At 40.8% G+C, this 26,631-nt stretch overlaps 1 protein-coding gene and 1 long non-coding RNA gene across 3 annotated transcripts; one reads left to right on the top strand and one right to left on the bottom strand.

Annotated features, from left to right (window-relative positions):
* Positions 1–87: 87 nt before the first annotated feature.
* Positions 88–25,910, bottom strand: grm5a (glutamate receptor, metabotropic 5a). Of its 2 annotated transcripts, none has more exons than XM_058626672.1 (19): positions 25,573–25,910; positions 23,560–23,869; positions 22,601–22,884; positions 22,375–22,508; positions 20,410–20,671; positions 19,551–19,665; positions 17,652–17,901; positions 13,943–14,178; positions 13,710–13,831; positions 13,018–13,142; positions 12,716–12,884; positions 9,350–9,476; positions 8,845–8,962; positions 8,100–8,286; positions 6,826–6,984; positions 6,618–6,743; positions 5,322–5,504; positions 5,060–5,229; positions 88–3,603 (listed from the first exon to the last, which is right to left on the bottom strand). In XM_058626672.1, exons 3-19 carry the CDS (start codon positions 22,811–22,813, stop codon positions 2,727–2,729), a joined length of 3,573 nt encoding a protein of 1,190 aa, XP_058482655.1. In that variant the 5' UTR covers positions 22,814–22,884; positions 23,560–23,869; positions 25,573–25,910; the 3' UTR covers positions 88–2,726. The 2 variants fall into 2 exon arrangements, with proteins under 2 accessions (XP_058482655.1, XP_058482656.1); XM_058626673.1 differs by having other exon boundaries at positions 23,560–23,849.
* LOC131458042 (uncharacterized) lies at positions 14,864–20,526 on the top strand. Its single transcript, XR_009240052.1, has 3 exons — positions 14,864–15,201; positions 19,409–19,505; positions 20,444–20,526. It is a non-coding gene; the product is annotated as an uncharacterized LOC131458042 (long non-coding RNA).
* Positions 25,911–26,631: the final 721 nt, after the last annotated feature.

Genomic DNA, 26,631 nt, shown 5'->3' with positions numbered 1-26,631 from the left:
CCATATCATTTCGGTTATTACAGACAGAGCCAGAGACACAGGCGAGACTCGGGGACGACGCAGAGAAGAACAACAAGACACGGCGGATAAAAGTTCGGACTCACTTTACTGGCGTTAATAGCAGGCAGGAATCAAAAACACAGAGTAAAGCAGTGCAAGGTGTGGTTGAATTTTGGGCGGAAAAGAGCTCGACAGGAAATAATGAATTTGCACAAGATTGAATACTGTTTTCAAAATAAAACAGCAAGCAGCCTCCTGACAATTCTATATAATATGTAAACATATCAAATTGACAGAGGTTGCTCCTGTTTTGGTCTCACTACTATGCTAATCTATACAGGGGCGTTGCAACAAGATACAGGCACAGCAGGGAACTGCCTGGGGCCCCGAGCTGAAAAAGTCCACAGTGAAGATGATTTCCTCACAAGGCTCAATGCCACCGGCTCACTTCAGCTCAGTTTCAGGCCCCCAGGTCCCTTTTCCTGAGACTCCAAAGTCTCTGTTCAAACATGTTTACTGCAGTACCTGGAGACGTTTTCTGTGTCAGATGAAGAACACGCCACACTTCACACTGTCAGTACTGCCCAAAATGAGTTGCTCAAAACATATTCATGATGCGGATGCAAAAATGTTTGGTTGACACTTTGGATCATTTATTTATTTTGTTTTAAATGTTGATATTCTGGGCTGATTTTCCATTGGCATCTTCAAAAACATCATCAAATTTGCTAATATAATAGTCAAGGACACAGTTTTTTGTCACAAAGATGAAAATCAAATGATCTCCAACTTAAAATATCTAATAATAAACTAAACTATGCAAAGCTTATGTGAGTATGTGTGTGTGTGATTGTTGTGTATATGTTATTTATCTGTTTTTGTTTCCTTTACATGTGAATAATCACCTGTTTTATACAAATGTTGAATAAAATGATTGTTTAAAACATTATGGAGCACAGGCATAGTGTTGCTCGGTGTTTATAGAGGAATCTCATATATATATCTATTTGAAATGGTGAATTTTAAGTGTGTTCACACAACCACTGAGGAGCAAAAGCAGCCGCCAGTCTCTTTACTTCATCCTCAGGCAGCTAATCACATGATTTGCATTTACGGCGACTGTGAAGAGTTTTTGTTTTTGAGAGAATCAAAACAAGAGCCATTGTGTTACAAAAAGGATTTGCCGCTGAGCGACATGCGGCGAGGACTGCAGGTAACATGATAACTAACAATCAGTCCATTGTGACCGTGCTCTGTCCCTGGACTCATCAAAGCGATTCCTCTCTTGACTATAAATTAACTTTGCCCGCCATCATGTGACTTATTAATTTCACCGAACAATTACGGTCTACAATTTATGGCATCGGAAATTATATCCTGTTATTTAATTTAAAGAGTGGCCTAGAAACCTTATTTCCCACTTCCTGTTTTATTCATTATCGCACACAGTGATTTTGACACAGTTCTTAAGTAACATCAACAGGTGGAGACATATGACCAAGAATTTGTGAATTTTATCGGCGAATTGTTGTCGTCAAAACTGGCACAAAATGGCATGCAAGTATGGCAACTGTCTATGGTATGAAACCCACATTAAGACATTCTCTTAAAAACACATTCTCTCCTGTGTGAACATAAGAAAAAGCCATGAATCTTAACTATAGCAATAAGTGTAGATACAACAAAAAACAAGATTCAAAGAATATGGTCAAGCATGAGAAAGTTAAGTTAAGTAAATATAAAAAATACTGTTCTCCTCAAGTCTTAAACTGTTTTTTTTTTAAGATTAGACTCTAAATGGGATTATAATGAGATTTTGAATTTGAGCCCATTTACAAAAACTACAGGGGGGGACACATCCAGTTTGACTTTTCTGCTCCTAAAACACAACAATAACACAAATACCATCACCTACATCTGTATCTAATCATCTTAATGTGTCATGTTAAAAACAAAAATAAAAAAAAAGTCATCCTTTACAAAAGCAACTGAAATTTCGAAATCATGCAAAAAAATGATGAGTGAGCAGAAAGTATTTTGGTCCTGAGGAGGAAGATCCTTTCTGTCGTCCACTCCACTCAAGGACACGTTTTCTGACATTCAACCGTCTGGAGACGATGTTGCGTCCATTAAGACAAAGTGTTACGTTTCCATTAGGTGTAAAAAAAAAAAAAATGTGTGTCCTCTTAGAGTCAGGCGGTTGAATTTTTAGTCCCTGATTTGCAACTTTCCTTTTCCAGTGAAATTACAAATGTCTCACAGGATTGACAGCAAGACGGGAGAACAGGGAGACACAGTTTCATGATTGTGTTCAAGATTCGGGGCAAGTTATATAATCAGAAAATCCGTAGCAATGAAATAAATAGAAGTGTTTAGAATAATAAAATGCTTAAAATAAACACTGAACATACAGTTCATATTTGGTCACTTTTCATCGCTTATGTTTGATGCCTGATGTTACAAAGAAGGTGTGTTTTCTTTGGAATTTAAAAAGTTTAAAAGTGAGTCGGTATTCAAAGAAATAGTCTTTAAAATGCCCGTATGGCTGGAACGTTTGCAGTCATGTCAGGTTTGTTCCTCTCTGTCCCCTAAATGGAGGCATGCATGGGTGCACACGAAAACACAATATTTAAAAAAAGGGCTTAAACGTAGTATATCCACAGGTCGAAAGAAATCAAAGTGTTTGGTTTCGTCTGAGGCTGTGTCTTGTCTTTAAACATGAAGGTTTAGAGAGAGGAGGAGCTCTGGCTGAAGTGTCTCAGCAGCAGCTGGTCATACTCAGCCTCAGAGGCAGGAGATGAAGGCGAGCTGCCGCTGGAGCTCAGCGACGAGTCTCTAAACGGGGATGGAGGCGTCAGAGCCATGAGCTCCTCCATATCCTTGACCCGTCTGCCGCTCACACACGTCCCCGCCAGGTGCTGGGTGTAGATCTTCCCTGCGGGTCGATTCTCGCAGAAGCTGGGAACAGCCATGACCTCGGCATGCGTGGTGACCACATGGCTCATGGATGTCAGGTGCTGAGGAGGGGGAGGAGGCGGCGGCGGAGGAGGAGGAGGAGGAGGAGGAGGAGGGCAGGGGGCGGCGTCTGCAGGTGCAGGCGGAGCTGTGGCTCCTCCTGGCAGCATCATGGTGTTGAGCTCACTGATGTTGGCGGTGAACCGGCTCACCACGCAGCTGATTTGGTCCATGATGGTGACGCCCTGAGTTTGACTGACGAGCAACCCCGTGCCGATGTCCCCCACGCCGACAGGTATGAAGCTAACGTCCCCGCCGTCCACCGCGCCGTTGTCCCCGCCTCCTCTTCTCACCCCAGCGGCGTGGTTGGCGGGTAAAACTTGTGGCTCCGCTCCAGCGTCTCCTCCGTGGTGACCCCTCACCTTCACTGGCTGCTGGCTGACAGTGAGCAGAGGTGACTGAGGGGGCGAGCAGGTGAAGGGCGGAGGCTCCTCAGGTATATCTCCGTCTTTGGAGAAGGGTTTGATGATGGCCGTCTGGTTTGACTCCACGGCGCCTTTTTTCTTGACGTGGAACGACATCCTCTTCCACAGGGTTGGTCTGTAGCTGCGGTCGTTCTGTGTCCAGTTCACGGATTTCCCGTTGGAACTTCAAAAAAAAAAAAAAAACAGAAGCATAGAACAATTTGTTCTCACCACGGGGGGCGACTTCCTCTAGTTGCAAAAAGAAAAAGTCAGTAGAATCTTCCCTGAGGAATTACTCTTCTCAAATGCTGGTATCGTCCAATTCTAGCGCCTGGTTGTGGGTGACATTTTTTAGAGCTTTTTTAGTTCTTAAAAAAAACTGATTTCGAGGCTTCATTTTGCAACCAGAAGACTGCGTCCACATTTACAGTCCGAATGTGAAAGATTTACATCCAATAATACTCTTAACGTGCAAATAAATGTCTCCTGGTGACACGTGTGTATCATAGCAGATCTAAGAAAAGAACTTCCACCGTGTTCTACTTCTTGGTGTAAGTATTTCTTCCATCCCCCATTCTATATTTTGCTGTCTGTGTAATTTTACATCTCCCTCCATGTTCCCTTCATCTTTCCCTGGAAAGAGAGAAGTCCTTGAAGACCGAGGTTCTCCCGTGGGAGTACTTAACCCAAATGAGCTTCCCAGCTTCGCATTTTCCTGCCGTCTTATCCAGCCGCTTGTAATCTAGCACGGACTCATTGACAGAAACAATTACCGTACATAAACCGAAACCATGTAGTGAGACAGACATTTACCCCCGCGCCATTAATAATATAGGTGAGTGCACAGGCTCATTTTACAAGTGTTTTATATTGTATAATAATTAAATGTAAGTGGTAACAATGAGCAATAATGGATTTTACATTCAATCCCCTTTTTGAAAGCTTTATCCAACTGGGAAAATGTGTTTTTTTTTTTATGCTTAATGGCCTGTATGAGGACCTTTCTGTTATAGTTATATTGTCAGGTGCAATTTGGGTTACAGTGTCTTAACTCTTTGGTAAGAGTGATCCAATATGAGACTTGTCCAATACGGGTCAAAATAACTAAATGGTAAATTAATGGAGTCAAGTTCTTCATGGGAGAAGATTGTTGTTCCATCAGTCTTTAAAATGCAATTTTTAAAAAACGGCAAACTAAAGTGTCCCAATTCACAATAGAAATCATGAAAAAAGCACATTTTTAACTAATATACAGCCATATCAGTAGACGCTAACATCATTTTGAATTGGTAAATTTGGTAATTTACACAAAAATACATTATACATCGAGTAAACACACAAATCTTAACTCACACAGGTTGGAAGAATTCTGCAAATTTGTTTGGGGGGCCCCCCCAAAAAAAATCCTGACCCTGTCTTTGGGAATCACTGTGTTACACAGTAGAAGCTTTATGTTTGTCAAAGAACTGGTTATGGCACAATGTAGTTAAGTAGTTTAAACCATTTAAACCACTGTATCGCACTGATAGGTACTGGTGAGGGTCAAGTTGTGATATGGGTAATGTGATTTTAAGCCTCTTTGGTACTCTTTCTTACATCGATCGTGAGGAGTTGATGAATGCATTCTACTCTAACTATACCTGATGTCATCCTGTGCAGAGCCATTGCGTCGAAACAAATTGGCCATGCTGCTGGAAGGCTTGGGAGTCTTGGCGGCTTTTTTGGCGTCCCCGACGTGCATGCGCACCACTGTGGACGTCGTGAAAGCGCTGCGGACATTCTTCTCAGGCTTGGCGAGCATGATGTAAACCTAGCGGTGGAAATAACCGACAGATGACTTTTAGAATATGATAGTGGTGCAGGAAAAATGAAAAGCATGGAAGGTGTCTCAATTTTCCTTGCCTTGGGCACGAACATGCAGCACAGAGCCACGGTGGCACTGAGGCTGACGCTGAAGCACATGGTTATGATCTTGTAGTTGGAGCCAAAGTAAATTGGAACAAAGGCCAGCCAGATGATACAGGTGGTGTACATGGTGAAGGCGATGTACTTGGCCTCGTTGAAATTAGCCGGTACATTACGAGTCTGGAGGAGAGAAAACAATGAATGGAACATTGTTAATATACAGTTTGTCAGAAGTGACGAGAGTTTGCATTTTGACTGATGCAGATTATTGCTTTTGTGGTACCAGGGGTGTTAAGATTCAAGCTTAAAATGCAGCCTTTTAAATGTGAAGTGTTTTATTTTTTAAATCATTATGTTATACACACTTAAGGCTGAGCTAGGGTTAGGGTTACCTGCTGAACTAACCTGTTTAATAACGATACGTACCGTTATAACACAAATTCAGTACAAACACAAATGTTTTGCCTTAGATTTGTGAACATTTTTAACCACAATGAACTGCTTTTTTCAACTTTTACAAATAGAAGCGCAGTTTATCTGATATTTTATCGCAATCATGATCAATATTGACTCGTCTGAAGTCACTTTCTTTTTTATCTTGATATGAGGAAAGAACAAACTGTATATTTTTTTTTAGTTTGAGGATTTATAATGAATACGGCCCTGAAGGTCACCGTCAACATCGGCAAATATGACGTTAAAATATTATTATTTACTTTCTTTTGTCTTTCTTTATGATGTTTTCCAATACACAGATGCTTAGTACACATATTTAAGTTTACATTGCACAGTAATTCACTTAACTTTAATATACCTTACAGCAGGGGTGTCAAACTCATTTTTGTTCAGGGGCCACATACAGCACAATTTGATCTCAAGGGGGCCGGACCAGTAAAAATAGTAAAATAATAGCATAATAACCTATGAACAACAAGAACTCCTTTGTTTTTTCTCCTTTGTTTTACATTTAATGAAGGATCATTTTACAAAACATGAAATTTCTTGAGAAATATAAGTGCAATTTCAACAATATCATGCCTAAATTTACTATTTACACAGCACAATGGATCTATAAAGGCACAAACATTTAGTCACGGGTATCTGGAGCATTTGACGTTACGTTTAGATTAGTGTGAAATTTTAACAAATTCATCCTGCGGGCCGGATTGGACCCTCTGGCGGGCCGGTTCTGGCCCCCGGGCCGTATGTTTGACACCCCTGCCTTACAGTCTTCTTGAGCTGGACCTCATTCTTAATAGAAAACGCTTCTTAGATAATGTTGTGCTGAATTACCTTGAAGGCATAGAAGGTGCAGCTGAGGATAAGCAGGCCGTTGTAGCCCAGAGGAGCCACAACCCCCAGAGTGGTCAGATTACAGATCAAGTGCACCTCGCGGATACTGGGGTAGTCATAGATCACCTGTCGGAGACACGGATCGAGGTCATTCATGTATGTCCGCGAGTGTCTTTTAACGAGCCTTGCATCGTACACGTGTACACACCTGCGGTGGCTCGATGATGAGCAGTGCCACAATAATCCCCAGCTGAAGCAGAATGAGTAGGAAGGCGATGACCAATTGTGCGCAGGCGGACATGAAGCGAGGTTTCTTGGTGCAGATCTTCTTCTTGCTGCCTGCCAGGATCCGCGCTATACGGTTGGTCTGCATCAAAAAATAGATTAAACGGTTATGCAGGCAGGCATCACATACATCAACATCGATAATACTTCAATGCAGCACTGATTCATACAACTACCCCCCCCCCCATCCCTTCAACACTCCCCAGATCTTAGACAACAAACTCAGCCCACACACAGACACCTGACTTCTACCATATCTCTTTTACAGTTGGCCATCACTCAATATCTGGCAGTTTTACTCCAGTCTCTATCCTTAGATGCCCTTCTGTTTGTGCTTAAAGGTTATTGGCACGCACTGCCACTAGATGTCGTACTAGGGCACAGGCATCTCAGTCCACAAGAAAGGTTCAGCAGAAGTGATGCGAAAGAGTAAATCTTCGAAAAAAAAATGGTCAAGTGATGTATTGATGCTTAAAAAAAATCCCATATAACCTTTAAAAAAATGGAGGCTATTATAGTGAAGTGGGGAAAATATAACAGTAACAATTTAAAATGATGTTCATCATCCGAGACTCATGTAGATCAAGATCCAGCAGTGCAAACAACATCTGTCTTGAGGTCGTTGTAATTCAGCAGCTACTGTCAGAGAACATTTTGTACTTTCTTTTTGTTGCATTTCAAGTTCATCTTTAACTCAAAGTGTCGTTTTAAATGTCCAGTGTGTAACATTTCAGAGGGTTTACTGACGGAAACCTGAATATGAAACGCGGAAATATATCTGTATAAGTGTATAACCACTTAAAACTTCAAACTTTTGCAGCTTTGCTTGGTGTTTATATGAAAAGTCAACTCAGTCCAGCTGCCTATATCTACACTCACACACACACATATTGCGATACGCAAGAAATAAAATCCAACTATTAATGAAATATGAAGAAATAAAAGCTAAAATTGACATTTAAAACAATCAAATGACACAAGGAACTACAAAAAACAAGCCAATAAGGAGTAAAAATGATGACAAACTCTGGTTTTCAACTAAGAACAGCTGAACCCTGGACCTCATCTATGTAAGTGGGGTGGTAATCCATTAAAACATTTAAAAACAAATAACAAAATCTTCAAACGGATCCTTAAACATGCATGCGTTTTAACTCAGCTGGCTTTGAGATGTTAATGAAACAGATCGGGAAGTACCTTGGTGACCAGAGCGGAGTAGCTCATGGCCGGCGACAGACCGATTCCCAGCCTCTGCAGGTAGCAGTAGATGAGGTGAGGCTTAGCGATGAGGCTAAACGTGCACAGGTAGCCCAGACATATTCCAGCCAGGATGATGTAGCAGAGCTCACGGCTGGAGGACTTGACCACGGGAGTGTCCCAAAATCTACAGAATCAAGTTCGTTTGACCACAAATTTCTGCGATTATTGCCTACATTAGGACCAAATTATTTTTGACTTTAACCTTGGAACAAAGTTGAACTGTCATTTTATAGCAATATTAATTCGTCTTATTAGCAAAGGACATGCAAATGATACTAAACACATATCAAGAGTGACAAAAGCATGAAAGGAGCTCAAGCTATTCTTTGGTGGTCCATTAAGGTATTGCAACTAAAAAATTTAAGGATTTTAACTTCAATTGTGTGATCAAACTTCATATAATTGAAATATAATGTAATTTTTTTTTTTACAAATTGTTTATTAAATAAATAGCATATTATTTAAATTTTAATGGACCACAGATGATGTATATGGGTCACAACACGTTTGGAAAGGCTGAGCTATAAAATCTTATATATAATATTTTAAAACCATATCATATTTCTATATAACAGCAATATAAAACAAATTTAAAATAACAAATAACTTGGATAAAATCAGTCGTTTATGGGGACACTGGCTGACCCAGTGGTTTTTAGTTTGCATGAAGTACGATATTTACTTGATGAAGACGGATGTCACAAAAAGTGTAGCCATGAGGCCCAGACACGAGAAGACGACTGCAGCGATGGGCTCTGGATCGCCCCAGCGTACGTACTGAACTGGGATCGGCTCACAACCTGAGACCCAGAGAAACGGGGAGTGAGAAAACAACACGGAAGAGCTCAAGTGACTGTGAGGTACAATAAACATCTTATTATTATGAGATATTCCTTAGAGGACGTGCATCAAAAACAGAGAAAGAGGAAGTGAAATATTGTGGAGAGAAAAAAGTGTCAAACATTTCTGGTCAGACTTTGGAGTTAAGAAATCTAAGCTTCAGCCAAATCCTGTTTTCTGGCAGGGACCTAAAGTCTCTCAGTCTGTCATGGTTTGAAGTGGTTGAGGTCTGTAAAAGGATTTTCCGTGCACCATTGATGTGTGTGTATGTGTGTGTGACCCAGATCTGAAGTATTTCTGACCTGTTTGGAATATTTGTAAAGGCGACATAAATAAATGGTGCTTACCAGTGAGGTCGTCTGTAGGCCACGAGCCCAGGACACAGGCCCGACACGTATACTCATCAAACACATACTCATTCTCTTTGCAGGGAGTGCACGTCCAACAGCAGCTCACCTCACCTTTACGGATCACCTGGAGACACACGGAAATACACACATTGACTTCCATTCATTAGGACAGCCCGAGCAAGTCGTTCTTAAACACTGGGTTGGGACCCACAGAGGGGTCACAGGAGAGTTTATTTAAGGTCACCAAACAAACATGCATCCTGACCTTTACTGATGATTTATATCAACACAGCCTTAGTCTAAGTCTTAGTCTTAGTCTAACCATAGCCTGAATTTGAAGTCTAAAACCAGGTCTTAACCCAGAAACAGCCCTTCAAGGTGTGACAGGAGCAGCCAAAATGTCCTCACTTACACATAATGTCCCTTGTTTTGTTTTGGTTTTTGGTCCTCACAGTGATATACATACAAGCGCACAAAAAAAACTTGAGCATGAAATAAAATGTCCCCACAAACATAGGTTTGTACGGTTTCTGGACCTCACAAAGATATAAATACAAGTGTGCACACACACACACAATATTAAAGGGCAGGGAGGTTTCAAAGCTCCACCGGCACTTCTCTGTAGCTAACATTCATCCTGTAAGCAAAGAAATGAGGATCTGATCTCCCTGTCAGGGGATCAAAAGAAGAAAAAGGCGGAGAATCTCTTTGGGTCTCATTACTTTTAAAGAACTTTGCTTTAGCAGCCTTTCACTGCAGAGCTGTGGATGTACAGTGAAGTGCTGTTTGCCTGGGACTCCGCTGCATTCAGAGGACATCGTCAGCACCTCTGGTTCAAAAGGCAATATAAATCTTTTTTATTCAAGTACTGTACTTCACTACGTTTGAAATCACATCCGTTACTGAGTAAAAAAATAAAATTCATGCTCCGGAATGATGAGGACAGGTGAATGATGAGGACAGGCAAATGACGAGGACAGGTGAGTGACGAGGACAGGTGAGTTATGAGGACAGGTGAATGACAGGGACAGGTGAGTGATGAAGACGGGTGAACGATGAGGACAGGCTAGTGATGGGGACAGGCGAACGATGAGGACAGGTGTGTGATGAGGACAGGTGAGCACAGGTGAATGACGGAGTCAGGTGAGTGATGAGGACAGGTGAATGACGAGGATAGGTGAATGATGAGGACAGGTGAGTGATGAGGACAGATGAGTGATGAGGACAGGTGAATGATGAGGACAGGTGAATGATGAGGCACCTGTCCACATCACTCACCTGTCCTCATAGTGACAATGACAGGCTAGTGATGGGGACAGGTGAATGATGGAGTCAGGTGAACGATGAGGACAGGTGAGTGATGAGGACAGGTGAATGACAGGGACAGGTGAGTGATGAAGACTGGTGAACGATGAGGACAGGTGTGTGATGAGGACTGGTGAGCACAGGTGAATGACGGAGTCAGGTGAGTGATGAGGACAGGTCAACGATGAGGACAGGTGAGTGATGAGGACAGGTGAATGATGAGGACAGGTGAATGATGAGGCACCTGTCCTCATCACTTACCAGTCCTCATCGTTCACCTGTCCTCATAGTGACAATGACAGGCTAGTGATGGGGACAGGTGAATGATGGAGTCAGGTGAACGATGAGGACAGGTGAATGACAAGGACAGGTAAGTGATGAGGACAGGTGAGTGATGAGGACATCATCATTTGTGTCCCCTTGTCCTTTTTGCACAACACAAGAAGGAACCTTGTTAAAAAGTAACAAAGTAAACAAGTTACTTTTTTATTTTTACACTATTAAATGTTATCATAATAGTGGTACTTTTAGTTGAGTAGAATATTTCCTTACTCTTTACACCTCAGTAAAAATGATTTTAAATATCAGATTTGCATTTAAGTTTCAAATAATACAATTTTCATGATTCATATAAAAAATAATGCTTCTCAAACCGTGATGTCTATGTGGATGGACCCTTATAGACAATTTATAGATAATTTATGGAACAATTTTATATAGTTTTATAGTTTTATATATCTAATACTTAATATATATTCAATTACTGTGGTTCAATATCTAGATAATCAAAGTTTGAATGTTATTTTCTGCCAGTTGAATATTTGGAATTGAGCCAATAATAATGTGTTGATCAGAGTTTGGAGGGCTGCCAGAAAACTTTTTAGAATTTAAATGAGCATCATTTGTGTGGGAATGGCTGCTGTACAGATAATGAAACAGTTGCACCACCTCACATAGCTACAATATTTAAATGATGGTGATGTATCATAGCGATGGTAACAATTATGCAGTTATAAAATACAGTATGACACATACAGGGTATTTCAGCCCATGCAGTGAGGCTTTTACTTGTGCAGGTTTGGGGGATAGTGTGTACTTTTACCTAAGAGCACTATCTGCTCTGATGGAGAGAAGCGTGAACAGAGTGGAAACACTGAGAAGGTCACTGCAGATCACAGAGAGCCAATCAGCTGTAAGCTACAGATGTGGGCTGGGCTGTCGGGCCTGAGGGTGTGGGCAACATACTGTAGATCTTCTTTAAAACCTCGTGAGACTGTAGTTTTGTGAAGTTGCTTCTTCACAGGAAGTTGGTGTAAAGTGTGTGGGCTGGGATTAATGTTGGAGATGTTTGGGATGATACAGAGGAGACAGATTGCATTGTTCCTCGTGATTCTGACAGGCTGAGGGGAGTATGAGAAACCCAGATGGGAGATGATTAAAGCCCGAACAAAGAGTTTCTGGTAGAAGACTCCAGGATCTGATTGGACCCATGTTAGTATCTTAATCCTGAGGGATCAGTTAAAGGCTTCTGTGTGGGACTTATTTGGTAGTTCAAATCTTTTCATATATTCTCTGGTGTATTTGTCATCATAACAGAAACAGGAGTCATATTGGCAAAAGTGAATTTCGGTAATATAATAAACTTTGTATGACTTTCAGTGGATAGAATACGATTTAATATCTAAAATTCCAAGAAATGTATGTTTGCTGCTCATTGTTTTATCTGACGGACATGTGGAACTTTTGTTTCCAGTTGTATGTTTCCCTATGTTTGTGGCACTTTCTGCTGTGATACACCAGGGAAGACGCAACTTTTTCATTCCTTATGGAGGCTCTACATGTATTTTAGAGTTGAAATGGTGTGTGACCACAATGGTTTCTTGCAGCTAACTATCATCTTGTTTCAGAATCATGCTAATGTTGCACAAATTTGACCAAAATGTCCATTAATAAACATTATCCATGCCTAATAAGCCACAAATAAATGAACCCATTTAACCTAACCTAGCTTTTTGACTTTGCAACGACCCTGTGTTTGTGTGCATGAGTGGCATCTACCTTGATCTGTGCCTTCTGGCAGGGCTCTGAGCAGAATGACTGGATGATGTCACTGTTGTCGCTCCAGATTTCCTCATCATTCATCTTCAAGCCGCCCTGATCCCAGCTTCCCACGGGGATGTAAGCAAACTCATCCTCACCGGTTTGCTTGAAGTTCATGATTTCATACCTGAGTCACACACAAGTGTATTATATATATATATATATATATATCTATATATATACCTGCAGTATGTAACGGCATGTGCATACATTCAGTGTTTAGTGGTCTCTGCATCATCCTCTCCCATCGTCATGCTTACCTGCCCGGCGAGTCTCCATTCTGGTCAAAGTGGATAATCTCCCCAGATACTCCAGTGAAATTGGTTTGCATCAGAAACTCCAGCAGCTTGCGGCCGTCGATGGGTCGCATGTTCTCACACAAACCCTGTGGGAAACAGCGAACGCAGTGACAAAGCTTATAGCTCATAGGAAAAGACAAAAAATACCGACTGAAAGAAAGAAAGGAAAGAGAAAAGGAGCTCTGCCATTTTTGATAATGAGATAAAAACAAGTTCCCCAGTCCCACAGGTAAAGATCCTTGAGGGAACTGTAATTTTTGTCCTCATGATGTAAAAACGCACATGTTTAAGGAGAGCAGCAGATCCACAATATATTACATTGGTTTGTGAATTGTAACACCTCATTTGAGGCGTATAGGTTGTAGTGTGAATGCGGTTATTTTTACATGGAGCATGTTTATACCACTAAGATGTCTAATGATAAATATCTCAGAGCCGTATTAAACGTCTCTTACAAGATTTTCAAAATGAAAGCCATGATTTGGGGGGCTGAGCATAAATTCTTGTCACTATAACCTTTGTTTACCTATTTCACAACATCTAAACTAATAGTCTTTATATTTTGCCATGCATTAGCCATGTTAATAAAGGATTTTCACTTCTAAGAATGCCTTGGTTTTCAAGTATTCTGCCAAAAATGCATACTGCTTTACCTTAAATCCTGGACAGACGGCTTGCTGCATGGTATGTAGGCCGTAAGCCATGGAATAGATGGCATTAATGACAAATCCCATTTTGGTGTCTTGAGCGTACTGTTGACGCAGAGACTCTCTCCCTGTGAAGAACAGGAATATGCTCTTAAGAGTAAACATATTACTGTAATAATAACAATATATTACAGAGAGAATGGCGTATAAGTGTGTGTGTGTGTGTGTGATGTACTAACAGGTGCAGGTGCGGTTGTATGCGGTGCTCTCCAGCGGATGCCCCCTCAGCCTGCACTGGAAGCGGTGCTGCCAGAACTCCGGGAACCAGGGGTTCCTCAGGTTGGCGTCCGGCTTCAGGTTCAGGTAGTAATCATCGAACCAGGTCACGTGAGCAGACTTGAGCTTTATCGTGATTCCACCTGCTGCCTCCCTCTGGTAGCCGTCAGTCACATCGTACCTGTCGGCCCAGCCGTCACTGGAAAGGAAGAGAAAGAGGCAGAGGAAGGCTGTTAGTTAGTGTAAAACATCAAATTTCATCAAATTAGCAACTCTAGCATCACTGGTACAAGCTTCCAAACCCTATTGTTGAGGCTTGTTGTCCCAGACTCCTCCACATTTTTATAAACGTCGGAGCTGTCACTTTATCGTCCTTCTCTCTCCATCGCTTGAAGCACGATGTGAGGGATTGAGAGGCTCGGGACACTGAGCACATCACTCAGCTGCAAAGCCGTAAAACGTTTCACTACCACGCCCCCTGCTCAGCTCTCAGCCCACATTCTTGGCATTTTTTTTTCCAAAATCAGGCATTGGGCGGAGTTAGTTCCAGAACATGGGGTTTATATGTGCATCAACACAGTGTAGCACTGGGTATATATGCACTGTTTCTGTATTCTAGAAAATGTGGCACACTCCAGGCAGTAGGGTCTAATCACCTCCCACTTTCAAGAAGGCGTGAAAAACGAACTTAGGTTAAAATGCCTTGGACCATAATTGGATAAACCTACAACCAATCCATGGTGCAAATCGCTTAAAATGCAGCCGAATCAACTTCTGTGGCTACCACTGATTCTGAAGTTGACCAAAACGGCACCCTTGTCTGCAGAGAGAAATCAGATTTGGCCGTGTCCCCCCAGGCTACTGAGGCAGTTTGTGGTCAGAAAAAGATTCACAACAAGGACAGACATTAATAGGACCAGAGCAGACAATGCAGTAATCTGATCTGCTGTTGACTCACTAAGCTTTCATCAGTGTAAAGGTTACTGTTCCATCTATTATTATCCATCCCTGTAGACGCATGGCGTACAATCAACAGTGTGATTACACCTCTACACGTGTGCATACATGTAAACACGCACACTTTACTGACACAAAGAAAATGCAGCCTTCTTTTTTTTTCTGACCGACAAAAAAAGATAAATAAGTCATTTCTGGGAAAACTTCGCCGGAGTTACACAACAGCAGCGTGGGTGTTTTCATGATGCCTGGTTCTCTGGTCGAGGTAGGAGATCATTTCATAACACATCCTTAGAGAAGCGAGCGCAGAAATTGTACGCTGGCATGAAAACGGCAGGACTGGATATGAAAAGCACGGAGGGCTTTGACTCTGGATAGTTTGAATCACTCTTGAACGAGAGCTCTGAAACCCACACGTCGACCTGGGAGGGCAGCGTGCTGGATGCAGCGTGTTGCTGCACCACCTACGAGCCAGAAGACACACAAGCACTCTCGTTTCTCCTCGTGCAGTAACATAGCAGTCGAGTTTCCAGCTATAGCTCGTTTCTGAGTGGACACTTTGTAACCCTGCAGCAGCTGGAACTGGGTCCATTTCTAAAATGATTCTAAACAAAAGGCATTAAAATAGTTGTCTGGACAGAAGAGAGAAAACATTTCCCACGACCTGAGCAACCTTGATTGTTGTGTTTCCAGTTTGGTCAGGTGCTCCATTTAATGCAAATGGCAGTAATTGTAGATAAAATTAGTGCGGGATCATGATGCTTCACTTGTGGCTCCAATTAGATCAAGAATATAACTGGATAAATTCCCGCCGGCGCACACAGAGAGGGTAAACTACCCATTTGTCAAATTAAACTAAACAAGATCTTAACTGTGATGGTGGAACCTGAAATGTCATTAATGAATCATCTTGACTTAAAATTTGAAATTTAACTTGGAAAAAATGATCAATTTCATTTACGCACAGAGCTAATAATCTGTGTTGATGTTTTATTTTAAGTGTAAAGTCCAATGATTGAGGTATTGGAAGACAAAGATTCCCAGCAACAATATAGCAATGTCCACCATCATCTTAGTTTAGCTTGTTGGTAAGTCGGTAAAACCTGACTTACCGACTAAAACTATAAAAACAGCTTTTTTTAAAATGTTAAAATGTAGACATGTAAGACAACATGCCACTGATGATTCATTACTCATCATAAATACGTTGTTATTGTGAACAATATCATTCCCTATCAACCCAGACACTTTTATTTTGAAATTCCGTGAACTATCTATCATTTGCGATATCATGATGGAATTTTGGGATATCATTTTAAGCTCATATCACTCACCTTCTGACCTTCAATAGTTGTTTTCTTTCACTTGCCTGGCCCCGTACTGAAGCTCAGCGGCCAGGTTAAACACATCTTTACATTATGAGCATAATAAAGAACAAACTACTTCCCCCACGCCCCCCATATGTAGTTCAAGGTTATTTTGTTTCCTGCTGTCAGTTTTGAGCGACAGCCTACATATGTGGCTCCTAATGAGGAAGGGCATTTATAGAACACCAGGGACGAGAGTGAGCCAGAGAGCTAAACCTTAAAATAAAACGTTATTCTCGGAGAGAGTGAGACCTCCTGTGAAATCAGCCCCCTCTTTCCCACTTATTTTTTTTCTTCCCTCATGTTTTTAATTGCGTACATGTTTCATTTTTCTCCTACACTGTACATCCGTGTTGTCTGTTTAATCCAGCCTATGAACGATTCGAGACGTATCTGGAGCAGAAAATGGCAACGTTTCCTCGAAATGTCTGTCCTTTAAAGATTAAGTAAGATGAAGATGCTGCAATGTCAACCTGCATCAGCTTTAAATGTATGCATCTACCAGCTTTACCATATTTCCCCTGAGTTGTTGATTTCAATACTATTTAAAATGTATTTGGGATTCATTCACTGTATGTATAGAATCTCAGATTTTAGGGATTGAATGGGAGTGAAATTATTTTGTGCCTGCAAAGTGTTTTCTTGCTGAATTACAGTCAAACCTCGGCTGCTCCAACAAAGCATTAGATTTGAAAAGGTAAATAAACACAGAGCTAAATTAACCGCTATCAATGACCGACTGAATTCAAAGAAAAAAGGTCTCCCTGGATTTATTAGAAACAAGAATCTGGAGCTTTAAAATCTCCGGCTTAAAGTTTACGGCATCGGCAAAACAGAAAAATACAAAGACATACCTTGAATTTTCATACGGACCACCAAGAAGAAGCAGATGGATGTCATGAAGATCAAGATGACAAAGATGGTGATGAGGATGATGAGGGTGGTGATGAGGGTGTGACAACACACAACATGTCTGAAGACGCTGGACATCTGCAGACAGTCTGGACTGAAAATTAGAAACATGACGCACACATATTTCAATGGGTTACATTTAACACCTCCGTCCAGTCACAGTCCAGTCATTTTTCACGATGGAGGTAGTATTATAGTATAGTATAGTATAGTATAGTATTATATATATTATAGTACAAATGAAAGTGATATTTATTTTGTATCACAATGATTTTGGTCAGGGTCACCATGGTTGGCCTTATGTCCCATTCCAAGGACTGTGAGTGTATGAAGGTTTTTATGAAATCTGTCATTAGAATAAGCACAAAATTGCTTATTACCCCCATTCCCCCCCCCCCCCCCCCCCCCCCCCCCCCACACACACACACACGCTCACCTTCCAACCAGCAGAAACTCTCCCACCAGGCGCTGTCGCCTCATGGCCATCAGAATGCCACGGACCGTCATGCCCTCGCAGAAGCAGGCCACCACTCTGGCTTTGGGCAAGTGACCTCGCAGTTTCTGCAGCAGCTTATCGAAGCCCTGCTCCCCTGCGTTGCTGTATATCTTGTCGGAGTGGGCGATGCAGATCCCCTCCTTCGCTGCCATGTCTTTGAATGCCTCCATGCCACTCTCTCCATAATTACCTATGGACAGAACCGCACAAATAGAAGGTTTCTCGTTATATAAGCACCATGCCACACACACACACACACACACACACACACACACACACACAGACTCCTAGGTTTCAGCTGCTCGTGAGTAGGGGTCAGTAGTGTGCCGCCCCACCTGTCTCACATGAAGAAGAATCACAGTCTTACATAATCTGCAGTAAAAAAAAAAAAAGAAAAAGTTTTTATATCGTTTTATTTATTTGGTTTATTTTAGTTTATTTTTCTCTCCCTTTATCTCTTTTCTCTATTTGTTGATAAAAACAATCACAGAAAAAACAAGAGCGAGAGTGGACATTCAAATGCACAACATATTTGAAAATTTATGGAAACTGTCGGGGATGACAGTTTTCTGTTTTTCGCGGGAAACGAGGTCACCTACTTTCTGTTGCGTTGCATGTTTACTCTCATTTGGGGCACAACACTGTTCCTGCGAGCATCGTCTCCACACACATATGTGACAGGCCTCCAGACGTGTTGACATGGCCTTTCATCTCATTCATCAACTCTTTCACCTCAGTTACATACTCAGTATCAGTATGATTCCAAATATTTGCAACAACAAAAAAAAATCACTGGATCAGGGCTCACATAAACAAAAAAGTTAAATCCCACACCACAATGTGATGTAAATGCTTCAATGAACTTAGAAGACTTGTCATAAATAAAGATATGGCTGGTTATAGTGAGGTGGTGAATGCATCTGAATGGATATTGTAGTTTAACCCTGAGAGGCTGCTTTTTTCTATTACTATGTTATACAGAAGCGATTGTGAATGTGCAGAATATCGTGTCTTATATCTTTTTTTTTTAGCACAACCTAAAGGCAATTCATTTTCACCAACTATATAAACACACCTGAGCAAAAAGTATTAAAAATGTTTTTAATTGGATTCAATTTGTGACATTTGGAAATACATCACAGTTCAACGTTTGCTTGGCTCGTTTTATGAACTAAAAGAAAATAATAGAACAAATTGTCTATTTTGTGACTTCTGCACAGTTATCGCTACTCTGGTTTTGTTTTGGTTTTTTTTGTTGTTTTTTTTAAATGCAATTTTAAATGAATCAAAATGAATCATAACTTTGACTCAACAGTACATAAGAAGGCGTAAAAATGCGGATACAAGCACTAAGGGTTAAAAGAGATCAAAATCGGTATTAGTCAGTATTGATATCGAACTGATAAAAATGTAAAATCCACAGTTGGAGAATTACGTCTTAGAAATGACTCAGCACAAGCTTGAAGCTTGTTAGCAGCTTCATTGTTTATAAATGGTCTAAAATGACTGTGTCAGACTAATATCAGTATCGGTAGGTACTTTTGTGATTTTGTTTGTGATATAAGTATTGTATGGATATAAAAACGGTATCAAACCATCTGTAAAAATAACAATAACTTGCAAACATTTGTGAACTCAATATGAAATATTTAAACACCATTGATAACATTCTTCAAACACTGTTTCGTGTTTTGCAGCTGATTTGGTGGGAAAGTCGAAATTCACGTGGTTCTGAACCTTGTCTGTGGTGTATGCAAATATCATGTGGTGTAACAGGCGATGACAAGTGAGAAAGTGAGTAAAATAAATAATAATGCACACACACACACACACATTTACCCTCTGTGTGAATTGCGGACACGTAGCTCCAGTTGTACTTCTTGACAATGTCCACCATGGCTCTGGCTTGTTGCATGTCTGACGGCACCACCCTCATGAAATATTTATACAGACTCTGTTGGAGGAAATTCACATTTCCACAATTTCAGATAGACATTCATGCATCTATAACAAGCTCTATTATCAACCTATTCTAGAAACCAATGCCAAATTGTCTTATTGACCTGGACAAACAGGAAAACACATCCCTTTGTATTGGATCTTAGTGCTTCATATAATTTATAAATATGAATATTCATTCAAAAATAAGCCAATTAATTCAAATAGCCTCCATGTGATTTCCAGTCCCAGGCCAAATTTCATTGCATGCAATAGTCCCAATAGTCCTGATGGTGGCGCTACAGCAGCCATCATAAATCCAAACAAAACACCCAGTTTGATTAGATTGGGAAGCAGCGTGGGATCATGGGAATTGCTGTCTTGTCTTGTTTGGTTCCGCTGTGCTTCTGCATTTTCACTCTTAAGTACGGTGGCCTGGAGGTGCAAACCATTATTACAAAACATGACACACTTTTACAAATCCCAAAACAAATGAACAAATGTTAAAACTAATTTACAAAACGTGTCAATTCTGGCCTTTTTCACATTTTGTAATAATGGTTTGCACTTCCAGGCCACCGTAGACCACCGTACATCAGAGAGTTGTTGTGATCCAATAGACAAATGAACACAATAATAGGAAAAAACATGATACCAAATAGTACAAATATTTCCTTCCATCAGACTTAATTAATCACAGCAATTTGACGTATTATAGTATTTAAACCTTAATTTCGATGCATTTGTGTACTTATCCTACCTTGTCACTGAGATCCATGCTTGTGGCTGAGTAGGCTATCTGCGGGATGTTGAAGAGCTGGAGGAGATTTTGTACCTGGATGGCAACAGAGCTGGATCCTGGACCAATCAGACCCACGATGGGCTTCTTTCCCTGAACCAGCAGACTGCCCCCCTCTGCAGCACACCTGCCCTGGTTCTCCTCCTCTTCGTTGGACACCAGAGTGTCTCGAATGAACTCAATGCTCTGCTCCAGCGCCACCGCAGAGTGCCAGCAAGAGTCCCTGGTGCAGGGTGGTAAAGATCACGTTGTTGTTTTTGTGAAGCACAAGAGAAAATAAAGGTGTGATGACAGCGACGAGTGGCCAATTGAATTCTCTTTAAACACGCAGTGTTGTCGCCTCAGAACCACTTGACAACAAGTCTGCAGTCCAAAGCCTCGTCCAGAGCTCATGTGATGTTCCATCAGGATGAGTCAGTCAAATCAACCTGACAGCTTCACTGTGCTTTTTGTACAAAAGAATCTCTGGTTGTGTCGGCGTTTCCTCGCTGTAGTGGAGAGATACTTCCTGCCACCATTATATTAACTTGAATAAATGAATAATGAATAGTTTGCGGTATTGGTTGTCCAGCTGCTATTGCCTCTTCTTTTATTTCTCCCTCAAGACACCAAGTAACAATGTATACTTACAGTACTTTCCCTTGACTTTATGGCATTAATGACAGAAAATAGCTAAAAATAAACCAATAAGTATATAAAATGGGTAACACAATCAGCAGAGGGAGGAGTAGTAGTAGGCTAGCAATAGAAAGTGTTAACATGGGATTCTTTTTTCAGTAAGTGGCTTGAGACCAGGCATCTTTTTTGGACGATAAAAATGTAATAAAAAAAAATGACATCCCATATATTGAGAATTTCCCATTGTCTCTCTACAAATGGCTAAATGGCCCTGGTTTATAGAAGTGAACACTCTTTGGTTACCTGACTTAAGTCTTAAATCTGCAGCTGCAGTTTCTTCTGTGGTGAGACTTCTTCAGTGGAAGTTTGCCCACTTCAAATCTCCAATCTGTCCTTCCCTGCTGCCCAAGAATGCTCCCCCCATCCCCCCCATTCAACTCCCAAAAAGCACCATAAACCTTCCATTTTGGCTTTATTGTGTCTGGATCCTAATCACAAAGAGCCTTACATTTAAGAAACAAAATATTATTATAGTATTTCTGATTCTGATTCTGACAAATAAATCACAATTTAAAAATGTATAATGAAGCTAAAGCATGACACACTTTGTAAGAAATAAAGAAATTGCACATTTCCCTTCTGTGTAAAGATAATATACTGCACACCATGGACCAATCATGGCACTTGGACAGGATTTATGTGCCTCCTTCTTAAAATGCATTCTCAATGACCAACTGGCACAAGCAAACAATCAGAATCATACAAGTCCAAGTTGCAATTTCTTTCTTGGCAGCGTGAGGGCCACCACAACTAAAAAGAGAAAGGTTGATAAGGGGGGTGGGGGCCCAACAGCGACTGAAAACGACATCATCTTTGCAGTCAGCTTAGGAATTCAGTGTAAAGAGACACTAATGGACAAACCACGCTGAGTGATCGCACAAAGAAGTTGTCAAAGTCTTTAAAAAAGTTGCGTGATTAAAAATAGTGGATAACATTTGCCCGGATAAGACGCAAGAGTTGGCAAATGGCTGTCTGCGTGGCTCGCGTTGAATGGCATTGTCATTTGAACAAAAGCCGTTGTTATGCATTAAATGCATTATGTAAAAGGCAGTGCATTTGTGTGCAACCTAATTGTAGTCTTTATGTATCAGGGGCTCTCAAGTAATTATACATGATCGAACCTGTCCCCCCCAAAGTGGTTGGTCCCTAATTAGCTCCGTACTTTGCCACAAAACCCCAAAGGAATGTCACAAACAAAGTAATCCCCATGTCAGATTAAAATATGAGGTGCTGCGGTTGATTCCTGACCTGATCTCGCAGCCCAGCGTGATGTTTGGGAGGATGGCGGGGTCTGCGTTGATTCGGTCCAGAGTGTGCATCATGGCTTCCACCCTCTGGATCCCGTACTGCTCGCGCACCGCTCCGCACTTCCGCTCGTGCACCTGAGCAGAGTGGAGCGCAGCTGGATTCATAATGAACATTTATCGGGGAGGAAATGATCAAGCGGGAACAACCTCACAACACCGGCGCGTACCTTGTCCGCAGGTGGCTGGTGGTGAACGGAGAACAGAGCTCCGATAATGATGTCCCCTGGGATATGTGCCAGTACTCTTCTCTCATTGTTCTGGCCCTTGACCCCGACCTGGTGTTTTCGGCCGAGCCAGCTCAGATCAGACATCAGCAACAAGCAGACAAACAACCACCTGACGTGTAACGCCAGCGTTTTCCTCTTCACACCTCCTGCCATCCTGCGCCTCTTAGAGCTGAGTTTCTGATGAATGGTTTGTCCTTGTATTTCCAAGGGTAAGGGTTCGTTTCCTGATAAAAAAAAAAAAGGATACGCACACTTATCAAAACAATGTACAACACAGCGAGAAAAACAGGCAAAATATCGAAGCCAATAAAAAGAACAATATTCAGTAAAAACCAATCTGATAAAACCAGAATAAGCTTTTAGATAAAAGTCTTAATTGAAGATTTTATTCCTCGGGCAGGTGATTCCAGAGCCTCGGGGCCCTGATCTTAAAAGCTCTGTCTCCTAATCTGGAGTCTAGAACAAAGAGAAGCCGGATGCCTGAGGATCTCAACTAACATGACAGTTCATATGGGATTAAAATGTCTAAAATAGTGAATAATCTGGAGTTGGGCCATGCAGGGCTTTAAAACACTTGATAATTTCTTAAAAAAAGACCCTAAACATCCTATTAAATCAATGCTGCATATTTATTTTGAGGTACAGCTATAAAACAGTTTGATTATTGGGGGAAAAAATATGATTATTCATTGGCAAAACACCCAAGTCACAGTTGCTATTGATGAAATGAAGCTGCAGGTGCATCATTCAGCATCATTAACAAGGTGAAACTGACATCTGGGCTGCTGTTGCACTGACGTATGAATTAATAAAGCTCATTTATCTCATCCGTATTGAAGCATTCAGTCATTATTATGAGCTCGAAGCACAAAAACTACCAGAAAAAAAAAACTTCCTACCTCTTTTCTGCCAACTGCCTCGCTGATGCCATCCCTTGTAAGCGCGTCTCCTTCACGGAGGAGCAACAAGGATAAGAGCTGCAGGTTTCTTCTCAGGCTCAAACTGGCGCCTGGCTACAGCAAACTGCAAATAGCAGCAGATAATGTAGACGGTTATTGGAACATGTTTGACTTACTGACGCACATGACGAGACCAGGCCCTCCTCCTCTTCCTCCTCCTCCTCCTCCTCCTCCTGCTGCTTCTCCCTCTCCTCTACGTTCTCCTCCTACTCCAAAACAGTGGGAAAGTGCTGCGCATCAACAGTGAACGCTCCAGGAGGCGAAGCCCACGGGGAGGAGAAGAAAGAAACAAAACACACAAGTGAGCAAACAAGGGAGGACTAAAGTTTGAGAGTGTATTTAATCACAGGATGATACAGTGACTATTTTAGGCAACAGTTGTGTTCATTAGGCTGCAGATGTCTCTCGCTGCCTCCGTCTGTGGGCGGATGGCGAGTTGCAAATGTGACATCCTCACTGCCACTGACCCAAATTCATCAAATCGCTCGCTCTTTTTCATATAACGAGAAATGATCAATGCATTATTCACCCGATCGGAAGGTAACGCATGTTCTTTATCACATGCAGTGAATCTTCAAAGTCACAGACTCTCAAAAACATTTCATTTTCCGACATATATTGCAGTTTGATTTGTGATTTTTTACGATTTTGCGATGTTAAATCTAAATTGCTGCCTAATCCGTCATCTGGACGAGATCCGGATGAAATTTTGACTGATGGTAGAGTGTCTTGATCCTGCATACACACACCACATCCATTTAGCTTTGCTCAAAACTTGATCGATCAAAAAAACACAAGTGATAAACCCACGCCGATGAAAACATAACAAGATATGGAGCCACATGAGATCCAATTATTTCTAACAATGATGTATGGCATTTTTGCAGAAGAAGAAGAAGAACAACAACAACAACAAAAAAGAACAATTGCGTCGTTTTCAAAAATGTGATTTCCAATTGAATATCCTAAAAACAAGAAGCTAGAAAACTGTGGCCGTCACAGCTGCTCCTTTACATTTACATCATCAGAGATGTGTCCACATTTTGTGAGGCTGTCGCAGACAAAGAAGCAGATGGAGCAGTGGGAATTGATGACACTCAGATGCTTGTGAGGCATGTGACGCAGATCCAGGAATAACAAAACCTTGTTGTTGGGTGACTTCACAGAGCCCTAAAAACACCAAGGTCAGGCGCATGACTGCGAATGATTTGCATCATTTCTTAGAATCAAATGAATGAAACTCTGAGAAGACATGTGATTGACAGTGACCATCAGGTAAAGACAGTCACGTGGCACCCTCTGGTGGCTGACCCTAATTCTTTATTGTTTTTTTTCCTGTGACAATCACATGCAAAAATGTTCATGTCTATGAATGAAGGGTGAAAGGCCTCAGGTATAGAGACAGTCATGTGAGAGACATCAAGGTTTTCCTCTGAAAACCTCTTCAAATAAATCCACACTTTGTCGTCACGGGCATTTTATGCTTTACTGAATGCGCATCAGTCGATTCTTTGTTTTTCGCCTCCGACTTAATCTGCACGTCTTTGTGTCCCTGTTCTGAAATGCGACCATATGCGTAATAAATGTCATTATTTTGAAAACAAATTAAAGAGAAATATTTTGTCCTCAACTGTCCCACTGTTCATCTCTCCTCCTTCATATAATGTGCCATTTGTTTCTTTGGATTCAGTGTTGTCATGGTGATTCTCAACCCATAATGCCAGAGAAAACGGTTTGCTTTATTTCTGTGTGTATGCGTGTTCATATGTCTTTGTGAGGACCAAAAACGGATAAACCACAGGAACTGCGGACATTTTGAGAGAGCGAGGACATTCTGTCACACCTTAAAAGGTGTGTCTGTTTATAGTTTAAGACCTGGTTTTAGGGTTAGGGTTAGAACTGTGTCCTCACTAAGAATACTGTACAACAACTGTGTGTGTGAGTGTGTCTTACCTCTTTGTTTCTGGCATAAACACAGACCTTTTTCAGGACCAGTAGTCCTCATGGAGACCAGAATCTGGTCCTAATGAGGCATAACCTGGGTTGGGGTGGAGATTTGAATTGTGGTTAGATTAAGTTTAGGATTAGACGTTAACTGATTATGGTTAAGGATAAGATAGATAAGAGAGAGAGAAAGAATGAGTTATATGTCTTCTTTTCTGCTCATCAGTGAAAGCAAGCATAGCAGAAAATTGCAAAATACACAAAATACAAATGGTAAAAGTCTAAAATACACAACCCAAAAATGGTAAAAGACTAAAATACAAAAACTACAAATGGTAAAAGTCTAAAATACAAAACCTACAAATGGTAAAAGTCTAAAATACAAAACCTACAAATGGTAAAAGTCTAAGATACAAATACTACCAATGGTAAAAGTCTAAAATACAAAAACTACAAATGGTAAAAGTCTAAAATACAAAACCTACAAATGGTAAAAGTCTAAGATACAAATACTACCAATGGTAAAAGTCTAAAATACAAAAACTACAAATGATAAAAGACTAAAATACAAAAACTGCAAATGGTAAAAGGTTAAAATACAAAAACTACAAATGGTAAAAGTCTAAAATACAAAACCTACAAATGGTAAAAGTCTAAAATACAAAACCTACAAATGGTAAAAGTCTAAGATACAAAAACTACAAATGGTAAAAGTCTAAAATACAAAAACTACAAATGATTAAAGACTAAAATACAAAAACTGCAAATGGTAAAAGGTTAAAATACAAAACCTAGAAATGGTAAAAGACTAAAATACAAAAACTACAAATGATAAAAGACTAAAATACAAAAACTGCAAATGGTAAAAGGTTAAAATACAAAACCTAGAAATGGTAAAAGACTAAAATTCAAAAACTACAAATGGTAAAAGTCTAAAATACAAAAACTACAAATGGTAAAAGACTAAAATACAAAAACTGCAAATGGTAAAAGGTTAAAATACAAAACCTAGAAATGGTAAAAGACTAAAATTCAAAAACTACAAATGGTAAAAGTCTAAAATACAAA

This window comes from Solea solea, chromosome 4 (genome assembly GCF_958295425.1).
Source record: "Solea solea chromosome 4, fSolSol10.1, whole genome shotgun sequence".
Taxonomy (NCBI): Eukaryota; Metazoa; Chordata; class Actinopteri; order Pleuronectiformes; family Soleidae; genus Solea; species Solea solea.
Note: the sequence above shows the minus strand (reverse complement) of the source record. Positions and strands in the feature narration are given on the sequence as shown.